The sequence below is a fragment of the Telmatherina bonti genome, assembly GCF_933228915.1.
Source record: "Telmatherina bonti genome assembly, chromosome: 8".
Classification (NCBI taxonomy): Eukaryota; Metazoa; Chordata; class Actinopteri; order Atheriniformes; family Telmatherinidae; genus Telmatherina; species Telmatherina bonti.
In genome coordinates this window covers 19,401,206-19,414,623 of record NC_136626.1, presented here as the reverse complement: position 1 = coordinate 19,414,623, position 13,418 = coordinate 19,401,206, and the positions used below count along the sequence as shown (strand labels likewise).

The 13,418-nt window shown below is 37.6% G+C and overlaps 1 protein-coding gene across 5 annotated transcripts in view; it reads left to right on the top strand.

Moving 5' to 3' along the window:
• opa1 (OPA1 mitochondrial dynamin like GTPase) overlaps positions 1–13,418 on the top strand; it is a 33,042-nt gene that overhangs the window by 3,104 nt on the left and 16,520 nt on the right. For 2 of the 5 annotated variants that reach the window (XM_079245427.1, XM_079245426.1), the window contains exons 5-26: positions 168–221; positions 1,552–1,634; positions 3,402–3,560; positions 4,962–5,015; positions 5,253–5,357; positions 5,587–5,673; positions 5,995–6,108; positions 6,208–6,288; positions 6,390–6,464; positions 6,558–6,629; positions 6,852–6,951; positions 7,069–7,199; positions 7,665–7,737; positions 7,830–7,902; positions 7,990–8,105; positions 9,113–9,177; positions 9,262–9,338; positions 10,182–10,347; positions 10,649–10,801; positions 10,967–11,075; positions 11,725–11,804; positions 13,166–13,306. In XM_079245427.1, coding sequence (XP_079101553.1) covers positions 168–221; positions 1,552–1,634; positions 3,402–3,560; positions 4,962–5,015; positions 5,253–5,357; positions 5,587–5,673; positions 5,995–6,108; positions 6,208–6,288; positions 6,390–6,464; positions 6,558–6,629; positions 6,852–6,951; positions 7,069–7,199; positions 7,665–7,737; positions 7,830–7,902; positions 7,990–8,105; positions 9,113–9,177; positions 9,262–9,338; positions 10,182–10,347; positions 10,649–10,801; positions 10,967–11,075; positions 11,725–11,804; positions 13,166–13,306 — 2,168 coding nt within the window. The remainder of the gene's footprint in view (positions 1–167; positions 222–1,551; positions 1,635–3,401; positions 3,561–4,961; positions 5,016–5,252; positions 5,358–5,586; positions 5,674–5,994; positions 6,109–6,207; positions 6,289–6,389; positions 6,465–6,557; positions 6,630–6,851; positions 6,952–7,068; positions 7,200–7,664; positions 7,738–7,829; positions 7,903–7,989; positions 8,106–9,112; positions 9,178–9,261; positions 9,339–10,181; positions 10,348–10,648; positions 10,802–10,966; positions 11,076–11,724; positions 11,805–13,165; positions 13,307–13,418) is intronic. The other 3 variants (XM_079245428.1, XM_079245429.1, XM_079245430.1) reach the window with 3 other exon arrangements.

Genomic DNA, 13,418 nt, shown 5'->3' with positions numbered 1-13,418 from the left:
TTCAGTTGAAACTCTGGCACAACAGCAGCTTTGTATTAATTCTCATCAAGCTGTGTTCCTGCTTTGACCACCATCCCTTTGCCTCTGTCTTTTATGATTTTTATCTTGTGTTGTTCTTCCTTTCTCCCCATCCCTTCCCCTCCTGTTTTCCTCCACATTCTTCACAGGTGTGAGTTTGGGTAGTGAAGTCAAAGGAGCCTCTGGTCTGCATCAATTGTTAGGTGTGTAAACCCCGCATTTAGTTGCGCTGCCCACTCCCCTCTTTTCTTTCTGTCACTGTTTGACCACTTTGTCGCCATGACGTTGGCATTGTTGCCATGATTTGTCTCTGAAGATGGTAGTGGTTCATCAATACCGACCACCAGCTTGTGTCACAGTAGCTTTGTTCAAAACTCTAAGGTGTCATCTGGGACAGAGTATTCAGAGGAGGGTGTTTATTTAGCAGACAATAGTTTTTATGAATCCTGTTTATAAAATCACATTTTTTAAATATTTAAAAGCCATGGAAGTCTGAATGATTAAAACTTGAAGTCTAATTAAGTTTTTAAGTCCCTCGTTTATGTCAAAACACAAATACTTTAGAAAGAGATGTAAAAAGTTTCTGGAAAGGATTTGATTGCATATCTGATGTTTGTCTGTAGTATGCCCCCACCCCTCTTTCTTTCCTACTTTGCTTAACCCAACCGTCTTTGACTGTTCTTATTCCTACCTGTGTGGGTTTTGCCTCCTTTGACTTCCTCCCTTTCGCTCACCTGGCCTGTATGGATTTCTGCTTTCTCTAATTACACTCTCATTGCTAACCTTCCATGAAATCTCTTCATGTCTTTAGTCATTGACACTCAAATGTTTGAAAAATGTGCACAAAATATAGTGAAGGTTTTTCCTCAAAGGAATGCCCCTGGTTTTCTTGATTTATCCCTAACTTTATGTATACCTTTTCATAGCTTCAGGACACTACTTTTGTACTATATTATGTTATATTTTTGTAAAACAGCATGTTGACAGATAATTAGTTTGTCATTTTTGACTATTAAAAAATTTAAATAATTTTTCTTTTCAGACCTGTCACTTCAGGGTCATTGTGTGTTTTGCAATAACCATGTTGCACCTATTAAAATCCTGTTCATTTAAGTTTCCAAAAACTGTAACATAGCAGTCTACACAATTACAGGTTCCTGTCAAAACCATCAGAGAGATAGACCTTCACATATACTCTGATCTGTAATACTCAAATGTTATATGGTAGATAACAAGTTTTTCTCAAGTTAGTCTCATTTTTGCTCTGGCAACCAGAAATAAAACAATGGTCACAAAAACTATGTAATTTCTTTAGACTGCTTTATATTGTCTATGAATATTTTAATAAGAACCTTTAGTGCAAAACTTTCCAGACATTTGAATTTAATCACACAGGTATTTATTTTTCTGGTCATAGACACACTTCTAACAGATGGATTATTATCTCCTCTCCTTTTTTGAAATTTTACTCATTCTGTGATGCCTTATCTTTAATAACTATTTATTTCTTGATTGTCATATTTCCACTGGTAGAAACTTCAAGTGATCCTGCATTAAAAGCTACAGATTCTTCAACTGCAGCCTCCCACGATGCCAGTGACAAGCAGTACAAAAAGGCAAGTTAATGAGACCTGATCAGTTCTTTCTGCTTTTGTGCTCATTACATCACTACAACATAGTCTCATTCAGCTTGTGGTGGCAGCTTAGCTACTTTTCACTGTAGGCGCTGTATTTATTTGAATCGAAATGTCCCCAAATTACGAGACTAAAACTTTGCATTGTTTGAAAGAGTAATGATAATGCCTTTCATGAAGCACTGAGCTTAAAGTTTACTCATCATTTGAATCATGCCTACATAAATTCTGTTGAATAAATGTACCGAATAGTAAATAGTAAAGGTATTTTGGGGTGTTTTGATTTCAGCCAGTTCTGAGTGTAGCATGTTTCACACAGGCTCATACATAGATAATTTACAGGAGCATGTTAACTAAGGCAAGGTTGTTGTGGTAAATGTTTTTTTTCAGTTTTTTTTTTTTTTTTTTTTAGTTGAATGAATTCAACTATAGCTTTCAAAAACAAGCAGGATTTTTAAATTTGGCTGTAAATTTTACAGTGGATTACCCAACTTCAAAAAGTATCACAACTTTTACACATTGTGCGTTACTCAGTCTGACAGCTAATCAGTGTTTGTAAACACACGGATAAGCTGCTTTATCATTGCTTCAACAGTGCATAACTGTTTATCATACTTTGCCCTACAAAAACCTGATTTGTGGACATTCTTATGTGTTTTTTAGTCTTTATGTATAATATGTATTATGTATTTGATTAAACACTTATTATTTTCATTTGTTTAATTTAATTTACATTGTCCCTTTTTTGCTTTGCCATTTTTTAAAATTCAGTTTCAATGTATTTATGTTTTAGCTTTTATGTCTTTTATAAATGTTTCGTCACTGAACATATTTTTAACAAAAACAAAATTACGGTATATGAAAGGTGTCAAAATGAACATCAAGAAAAGCTGCATTTAAGTAAAAAGCTTCCTATTTTCCGAGCTCCACTTTTGGCCTGCAGTCACAGTCTCCAACATGAACATAAGTTATTTCTCTTGAGCTTGAATAAAGGCAACTGAACTCATTTTGGTTCTTGAAGACATTTTACTTTTTATCTAAACGTTTTTTTTCACATCTGATGAACCAAGAAAATAACTCCAGTTAACTTTATTCATGTTCTGACGATATACACAAACCTCTTTATCAGTTAACATTTAACTGCTGTAATTTTTACATTTCAGCAAGTTGAAGGGTAAAAACAGCTCAAACTCAAAGTATGTCATGTTGGTGACCTCTGAACCAAGGCACGTTTCACCTGCTGTATGCTTCTCCCTGACAGATCAATATGCCAATGCTTGCTTCGCTTCTTTAATCATCATCTTCAGCATCGTCAGGCCCATTGAACCATTTAACGTTGTGTTGCAGCACATTAAATATTGTCCTAGGAACTTTGAACATTTCCTGTGGCTCCAGAAAAGCATGGACTTGTGTGGTGGTCTACATAACACGTGTAAAGTCAGAAGGGAAGTCGGTCATAGTGATCATTGTTTATGATTGCGCAGAAACACCAGTTGCCACTTGCAACAAGGCTCTGGTTGTGGCATGAATTGCCTCTTCTGCTTTCAGTCTGAAATAGTTTGGGTTTTATAGACACTGACTGTGTTGGGGTACACTGATGATGGTGGACACCAATGGCAGTCGCCAAGGTGAAGCGCCAAGGCAAGGTTTTCTTTGTTGGGATGTAGCCTGCATGGCTAACCATCCCGGTGGCCCCTTATTGTTTTGTTGCTCCTCCTTCCTCTCTCTCACTATAACGTACCCCAGCAGGGTCTGCTTGGCGAGCTCATTGTTATTCAGCAGCAGATTCAGCGGCATGAGGAGGAGGTCCGGCGGGCCGCTGCAGCCAATAGTGCGCGTCCCCCACCACCACCAGAGCCTGCTCCCAGTCCACCTCCGAACCCCAGCCCCCCTCAACAGAAGCGCAAGGTGAAGGTCCCACCCCACTTAGATCTGCCCCATCCTGCCAGCGCCTCCTAAAACACAAAAAGTTTGATTTCTTCAGCATCACAGCAGCAACAGGAGATGCTAACCCACTGAAGTGATGCTTTTTCATTCATATAAATCTTTGCTTAATTTAGATCTGGAAAAACTACACAGCTCATCATTTTAAATATTTAAACAAAATTCCTCTATAATGCTGGACATTCACATTTGACTGAATGTGCTTTGTTTACTGTAATGAGAAAACAAATTGATCTATATGCAGGGATAAGCATTGCAACATACATACACTACATGTTTAAATTCTAAGCACATTAATCAGTTCATCTTTGACAGCATTTTAGAATTTTTTGACCCAACCAAGAATTGGAGTAGTCATGTGTCAGCCCTGAGATTTTTTTCTTTTGGTTTTAAATCCTATTTAATTTTAGTTGTAACACAGATTTAACACACATATTGTATTTCAGTCACTTCCATATACTACCCCACAACACTCCATTTGGTGCACAGAAATCTGTAAGGCTGTGTCCAGATTTTCCAGTGTTCTGTAGGAGGGGCATGCATGGACCTTCTTAGCCTAGTTTTACAATAACAGCAACCAACTCAGCTTGACATGACAGAAGTGGCTGGATGATCATCAGTGGTGTGGAAGCATAGAGGGAAAATGAGTGGCAACCCGCTGCATGGTGTGAGCTGCACTTTTTTACACTTGAATGAGCCTAACTTTAATTCAAAAAATGATTATGGGAAAGGTAATAACCCTAAGTTTTGATTGCCTCTCTGAATCTCTCATGAAACTTAAAAAAAAGTCCAATATGTACTCCTAGAATTGAATTGACAGTACACCTCAGTTATTGTCAGACAGTACAGTTATTGTTCCAGTTTTAGAAATAGTTTTGGGGTAGTGTTATGTGTCCCTTTTCTGCTTTCAATTTCTTTTGTTTTTGTATGTTGTTTCCTGCTTTCTGTCCTGCCTCTGATCCTGATAAACATGGTGTAATTGAATGAAATATGTATAACTGAATGGGTTTTATCCAGTCATTTAAAAGCATTTCTTAATGACTAATTGATTTTGTCCATGAATTCAGTTGATTGTATCTGTATCACTCTGTAATTTGTGCCTGTTTGTGAATCACTGAGATCAAAGCTGAGTAATACCAGAATGAGTACTCTCTGCTTGAAATGTTTGTTTCTATTTTTATGCATTAACTTGATTCTCAACTGTGGTTCGTCCTCTCTTACTGTGTTTGCATGTATTGAACATTTTGGTAGTGCTGGAAGTTCATTCTTTTGAGGCTTAACTGTGAGAAAACTGGGAACTCCCGTATTTGAAAGGAAGCATTAACACAAATTATTCTCTGTCTCTTTTTCACTTGTGATGTTTAGTCATCAGACAAAGAAAAGATCGACCAGCTTCAAGAGGATCTGCTCCGTACTCAGGTACGGTATACTGTCTCTGCATTCTTTTTGCTGAAAACTACACTTTATTTCTTTGACGCAAATGTTTAGAGAATGATTTTTTTTTATTTTTTTTATTTATTTTTTTTTTGTATTTAATTTGTGACGCAGAATTGATGTTGTAAATGATCAATTTACACCTCTAGACTAAGTACAGCTCCCAGATTTTTCATAAAAACATTAAGCTATGCTAATTGGACTCTGTGATCTTATCCATAGCTAAAATATCAGCGCATGCTAGAGAGACTGGAGAAGGAAAACAAAGAGTTGCGGAAAGTGGTGCTGCAAAAAGATGATAAGGGGATCCATCAGAGAAAAGTAAAGGTGAGAAACACATTAAAAACAGATGCAGAAAGTAGCGATTGTTTAAAAATGTCTCTACTTTTCTCTTGCATGAATCTACTTGATTGATATACTTAGGATTGCTTTATCACAGAAGACTTACAGAAAGGAAAAAAAAAATGCATTTAATTACTTTTTAACATCAGTGGTGGTTTGTTGCCTGTTATACAGGTTTTGCTATTGTAATGCTCTGCTGTGTCTCCTTGTACAGAAATCCCTTATTGACTTGTATTCTGAAGTCCTCGACATCTTATCTGATTATGATGCCAACTACAACACCCAGGACCATTTGCCCAGGGTAAAGACTGAATTTAGATATTTTACTCATGGAAAATAAATTTCTGTCCCTGAAGTATTTTAAGTACGGACTGAATATTTTGTGATAATTTTCATTGCAAAATTGGCATTTTAATTGAGATAACACAATCCAAATCTTTATTACTTATAGTAATAGAACTTTAATCACATTGTATCTATTGTTTCCTTTTCTACTGACCTATGCCATAAAGTTAAGAAGTTCTTTAATCTGTCTTTGGTCATCTTTCATACGATTTTCATTGATCTGTTTGCATACTGTTGTCGTTCAAGGTGTCACCCATTTTCTCCTCCTGCTTTTTAGGTGGTTGTAGTTGGAGATCAAAGTGCTGGGAAGACTAGTGTGCTTGAGATGATTGCTCAAGCCAGGATTTTCCCCAGGGGCTCAGGAGAAATGATGACACGATCTCCTGTCAAGGTGACAAAACACTGCAAAGAGATAAAGACTTTTGCAAACTTTGTATTAAAAACAAACAAATGAATTAATATTTGAAATCTTGGCTTCTTCTTTTTGCAGGTAACGCTAAGCGAAGGCCCCCATCATGTCGCCATGTTCAAGGACAGTGGCCGAGAGTTTGACCTCAATAAGGAGGAAGATGTAAATCACAGTCATTCGTCAATCTTTTTCCAGTTACAGTTTTGGTCTTTTCCTGTCTTCACAACATTTTATGTTGTGTTGTTTTTTCTGATGTCCCCCAGCTTGCTGCTCTGAGGCATGAAATTGAGTTGAGGATGAGGAAGAGTGTAAAGGAGGGACAGACGGTCAGCTCTGAGGTTTGACAAAGTCACCTTTAAACTGCTAATGAAGCTGTCTTTCTGATTTACTTCTGTAATGTTAAATGAAATAATGTTTGTGTTTTTGCTCAGACCATATCCTTAAGTGTAAAAGGCCCAGGTATCCAGAGGATGGTACTAGTTGACTTGCCAGGTGTTATCAGTGTAAGTATTCATTGTTGGAATAAGAAGGATAGCAATATATATATATATATATATATATATATATATATATATATTTTTTTTTTTTTTTTTTTTTTAACTATGCAGTCATGGGTTTCTTTTAGCTTTATTTATATATTTAGTTATTTTTTTTCTCCTCTACATCAAAGCTAAAATGCTTCCTTTATAGATGCAGCCTAAAGAATTAGTGCATATCTTTTGCAGACGGTGACAACAGGCATGGCTTCAGACACCAAGGACACCATCTTCAGCATCAGCAAGGCTTATATGCAGAACCCCAATGCAATCATTCTCTGTATTCAGGGTGAGTTGCAACCTTATTGTATCAATTTCAGCACATTAAGCACGAAGTAAAACACCAAGTCCCAGTCTTTCTTTATTTTCACATATTTCACATATTTTCTTCTTTCTCTTTGCTCAGATGGTAGTGTGGATGCAGAGCGGAGCATTGTAACGGATCTGGTTAGTCAGATGGATCCTCAGGGGAAAAGAACCATCTTTGTCCTGACCAAAGTGGATTTGGCTGAGAAGAACCTGGCCAGCCCAAGCAGAGTAAGAAAGTTGAGCTGTCCCTATAATTATTTTAGAAAGTTCTGTTTTATATGTAAATGTTGACAGACTATTGATTAGCTATAGAAAACATGGCTGCTGTTAAAGTACTTCATTTCATCTGTCTTTCCTTTATCAATATGAGAAGAAAAAGACAGTTATACCATTAGAAAATGTATTGGTTTTAAATATGTTAATTTAGTCTTGAAAGTGTTTCCTCGCTGAACTGAAATCACAAAAGGCAAAAAAAAAAATGTTTATAAAGTTTTTTCAATAAATCTGCATCTGCATATTACTTCAGACCAGTTTCTGTTACTTCAGACATGGCGACCACTGTGCCCCAAGCTGTTTTATGGCTTCTCCACAAGAGGGAGCTCAGTCCTTTCCAATGAACCTCATGGTTCCTCTGTGACCAATGTCTCAGAAAGGCTCAAACAGTGAAGATTTTTCTTTTAACATCTCTTCTAGATCCAGCAAATAGTAGAAGGCAAGCTGTTTCCCATGAAAGCCCTGGGTTACTTTGCTGTAGTGACAGGGAAAGGTAAGTTTTATGACCGAGTTATTCAGCATGCTGTATTTATTGACAATAATTTATTAGTGACATTTAAATCCTCATAATGTCTTAATTTTAAGGGAGCACCGGTGAAAGCATCGAGTCTATTAAAGACTACGAGGAGGACTTTTTCCAAAACTCCCGATTACTGAGGCAAGTAATGCTTCATACTGAGGAATCTTTAATGCTTTCTGGAGGAAATAATTTCACATTTAAGAATGATTTTATATGTACCAATAGGGACGGCATGTTGAAGGCTCATCAGGTGACCACAAAGAACTTGAGTCTGGCTGTCTCCGACTGCTTCTGGAAGATGGTCAGGGAGTCTGTAGAACAGCAAGCGGATGTTTTTAAAGGTATGAATTCACCTTCGGGACTAACATTTACCCCAAAGAGGGCTGATTGGTATTTGTTTGAGTAGTTGTTCATGTCCTAACCTACTATTGATGTCATACATGTTTTTGTACTGTCTGAAGTCTTAGGATATTCGTTGTGAATGTAAAGTGATGGTGCAATACTTCTGTATTTGTGACTCTTCAGTCCTCCTTTGCCCACCCTGCCACACTTTTCCTTTCTATCCTACTTTCCCACTACAATTAGTCTAGACAATCACAAGCCATTGGAACCAGCAGAGGAGATTTATGGCTATGAGACTGCAGTTCCCATAGGCCAATTGTGTTTTGTATTGATCCGTATCCCATCAGATCGCCCACAGCCTGCTTCCATACTCCATTCTTGGCACCATTGCAGGCTCCACAAACCAGCAATTAGACTAATCTCCACTATGGATAGGGAATTGAGGGAAGATGCTGCAAGCTTGGTGTGTGTGTGTGTGGGTGTGTGTGTGTGTGTGTGTGTGTGTGTGTGTGTGTTTCTGTCTTTGTGTGTACATGTGAGAGCGAAAGCACTTGACTTTTGATAGTGTTTTATTGGACCCATTGCTTCACATCCTGAGGGACCAGTTAAGAGAGCGAGTGTGCAAAGTGTCCTTTGCTGCTGTTATGAAAGGATGGACACCATTAGCCATCTGAAGGCAGCATTTATATCACCAGGTGAAAACAAAGCAGGACCTGTCTATGTATGGCCATTGCCTGTTGACTATAGAAATTTGCTGCTCCATGGAATAAAATATACAAGATGGAAAAAAGAAAGGAGATACTTTTAAAATAACTTGCATTAAGTTAAAATACTCAGAAAAAGGACACAAAATGTACATTCAAATATTTGGATCCAATAGTTTCTTTTAAGGTTGTACAAAGTTAGTTTCTGTAAAAGAGTTTGCTGGTTTATGTTTCTTTAATTATTTCTCTAGTTATTGTCAATAAAAACAAACGATGTTCATCATGCCTCCTTCTTTCCCCAGCATCACGCTTCAACCTGGAGACAGAATGGAAGAACAACTACCCCCGTCTGCGAGAACTGGACAGGGTAGGAATACATATAACGCAGTCCTCAAACATTTAAACAGACATTGCAGGGTCTATTTTGTCTTTTTTTTTTTTTTAATTACAGAATGAACTTTTTGAAAAAGCCAAAAATGAAATCTTGGATGAAGTCATTAGTTTGAGTCAAGTCACTCCTCAACATTGGTAAGTTTGTGGTGAAATTATAATAAAGGTTCATTCACTGTATTTAGAAAATCTCCAGCTTTTAAACAAACTGGTGATCTTTCCCATATGTATTTATCAGTGTGAGAATATATGGTTAAAATTTGCTCACAATGAGGAAAACCTTGTTTAAATGAGATGCATGCACGGTGCGGTGACCATTCCCTGTGTGCGTGCCTTCATCTTTTAAAGATCAATAGTCTGATGAATGGCCCGTGAGAGGAGCAGGGGTGGCCCTGTTAGCCAGCCAGCCAACGCTATTGGAGAAAGTGTATATTGACAGTGAGGAGAGCAGGCTTGAACAAAAGGGGACCCAATGAAATATGAGTGTGTGTTTATGATAAATGAGACGGGTACAACACAGCCTTGATATGGGAGGGGGCTCGAGACTCACCAGTCGTGGGGGACTCAGGTTTTGTTTGAGAGGATCACTCCCATGGAAAGAAATTATGAGAGAAGTGATGCTGTAAAGTGCTAATAGGGTCATAGTAAACTATATGGAATTTACTTTCAAGTGCAGTAGTTTGGTAACAAAAGTAAAAACATTTCCTCCTCAGCCATTGTTTTTTGTTTTTTTTTTTAGCTCCCAGCAGGTCATTCAGCTTAGCTCAGCTTGACACCCAAATGGGTTTTGTTCAGAACATTTGTGTTTGTTGGATCCATCATAAAAACTCAACTAAAAATGACAACCCAAATCTTGACGACTTTAACATGCATCATAAGTTAAAGTTGGACTGCAGGTCTTTTCGTGTGTTTGTGGAAAACAGAGTACATTACAAATGAGCAAACCACTGTTTGGAAACTGGTCTGTCTTTCTCCTCACAGGGAGGCTATTCTGCAGAAGAAGCTGTGGGAACGTGTTTCCACTCATGTGATTGAAAATATCTACCTACCTGCTGCCCAAACGATGGACTCTGGTACCTTTAACACTACTGTAGACATCAAGCTCAAGCAGTGGACCGACAAGCAACTTCCACACAAAGCTCTCGAGGTAAAGTGTTCAGCCTTGTCTTTATACAGCTTGTCATAAGATAATTCTGTTTTTTAGAATAAGATGCAGATAATTTCAGAAAAAAAACAGCCAGATTTTGGATCGTTTTTTTGAGTTGAGCAAGTCAGATGGTATTTTGAATTTTAGTAAAATACATTGGATTGAATGTTGAAAATTTTCTTTAAAAGTTATCATTTCAAGTTTTTATTTGTTAATTATAACTAGTTAAGCTCCCCTGGAAAAAAGATTCAGTGATGCTGCCCCTCTTTTCTTCTTATAAGTCATAATTGACTCCCTTCAGGTTGCCTGGGAGACGTTGCAGGAAGAGTTTGCTCGCTTCATGGCCGAATACAGAGGCAAAGACCAGGATGACATTTTTGACAAGCTGAAGGAGGCTGTGAAAGATGAGAGTATCAAGAGGCACAAGTGGAATGAAAGGGCCATGGACAGCCTGGTAAACAAACATACATGACAGACTCACAATATAATGATAATAAGGAAAACTAACCTTGCTGCTGTTTTGATGCACATGTGACATTTAGTATGTCTTTTAATTTGAACCACAATTACACTGCAGCTCGGCAAAAATGTAACTTTTCTCCCTGCCTGTTTATGTCAGAGGGTGATTCAGCACAATGCCCTAGAAGACCGTTCTATCACAGATAAGCCTCAGTGGGATGCAGCAATCCAGTTCATGGAGGAAACCCTGCAGTCACGCCTGAAAGACAGTATGTTAACTAAAAATCCTTTTCATCTTTATAAATCGGTTAAAGCTAAAGGTTCGAGTCAGATGCCAGATCAAGTGGCTGCTATTTATTATTCCTACTACACCTTTCATCTTTGATATGTTAATGGTTGTAGGTTATTGCCAAATTCTGCTCCTAACAGGGTACATGCAAGTAGATGATACCTTTTGAGAATCTGTTATGACTGTGCAGTTTTCTAAATTGAGTTGATTATCTGACACTTTCAGTTTTCTCCTTGCTAAAACAAAATATGTCGTTTTACTTGAACATAAGGAATTGCTCAACTTCAAATCAGCATTGTTGCCCTCCAAGAGCTCGCACCTACATTCCAGTATAATTTAGAAAAGGAAGGGATGACAACTATCTGCCATTCTGTGGTGGATTATAAACATAAATGTTGTCAACTGCTAAAGGTCTGTGTAGACTGAGAACAGAGTAGTGCAAGACTGAAAGGAAATTGTCATTGTCCGTTAAAAAAAGAAGGCAAATATTGTGAATGTTTTGTTTTTTTTTAAATCCAGAAGAAAGTGAGTTTTAGTTGCTCTGTTTACTGTGCCATTCCTAACATGTATTATCATCCCCACTTGTTATTTTCTCTGTAACTTCATTTTTTTCACTGCTTCTCCTTTAGCTGATTCAGTTATCAGAGACATGGTGGGCCCAGACTGGAAACAGAGGTGGCTGAACTGGAAGAACCGTTCACCTGATCAGGTCAGAAGCTACAGTTTTTTTCCACAAGAATCGATCCGCTGTCAATTTTTCTCTCCAACTCAGCTCTACTTTGTTTGCCAAGATTTTCATCACGTCCTGGTGCTCATTGTTTTGTTTCTGAATTATTCATTTCTTTTTTGCTTTTTATCTATTTTTATTATTTTATTGTTTCTGAGTTAAATATAAACTACTTCACAGCGTTGTTCTGTAAACTGAGGTTGAGTTTTATTACAAGCATTTGTATTAATAGCATGTGTATTACTAGCAGATGATCCATTTTCTCATTGGGTGCTTCAGACACACAAACAGTAGATTAAAGTGTTGAAAACATTAGCAGTGATTAGGATTATTTTGCAGTGAGGAAGCTAACTTTTTGTACATGATTTCTTGTTCAGGTTTTCCATCTTAAATTAGTGTAAGATGCATACCAATCAATCATCACATATACCAAATATGAATATTGCTCTTCCTGTAACTGATGCCAGTGTTTTTATAACTAACACTGATCAAGTAACCTGTGAGCACTACAAATAACAAATAATTATGATTCAACAAATTGTACATTAATGAACTTAAATGGGTTTCTTATCCAGTTAACTCTCCTGTTTCTTCTACCTCTCCCCTTGGGCTGCAGGTCACACATTACTTAATCAAATCAGCCACATATAACTGACATTAATTTCACATCTGTTGAAGTCTGTCAGGATGCTAACAAAACTTTAGCATTAAATTATTCAAAATTGCTCAAGAATCTTGCATGAACCTTATGGCATTGATGCTGTTACCTCACAGAGCGCTCTTCCTCGGTTGCTGTTTGTATTTTCAAGAAATATTTTTATGGACTCATCTGTTATTGAAACCACTGGTTTGTACATAATTGTACATAGATGACAGTCTACACTGTTTATGCTAACCAGAGTAAACTTCATTAACCAACAGTACCGCTGGGACCAATTATGTCATCGCATTTCCTGTTTATTTTCAATATCTTTATTGAAATGTCTGTTCAATTTGTAAAATTTAAAGCAATTTATCAGCAACAATTTTTCCTTTCTCCACATAGTAGAGCTTGTCAAACGCTTTCAAATTTTATCTGGCCCGTCTGCTTAGCTAATGAAGTTTAACTTCCCTCCCCGTTGCTGCACTCTGCATGCTGTACTCACATTCGGAGCAGACAGCGGAGCAGCCTACCGTCACTTTGCTTCTAAAGGCAGCAATACAGGTTCATTTTGATGTTGTCCATGCAACATCCCCGCATAGCTTGCAGGTCAAAAGACCCAGTACATTAGATAAACACCCACTTTTAAGTGTGACCTGCCATTATTGTAACAATGCTAACTCGATCCTCTCTGATTCTGTAGCACATTCGTAATGAAACAAAAAACGAGCTGGAGCGCTTGCTAAAACTGCACGATGACCACACTGCTTACTTGGCCAATGATGAGGTCACCACAGTGAGGAAGAACCTGGAGGGACGAGGGGTAGAAGTTGATCCAGTGCTGGTGAGATCTGAAACGTCCAAGTCTAAGCAAGCTTCAGAATAAATATATTTGTTGTTAAAATTGCTGATAATTAAACAAAACTTTCTCTCATTGTATTCATTTGCTGCCTGTA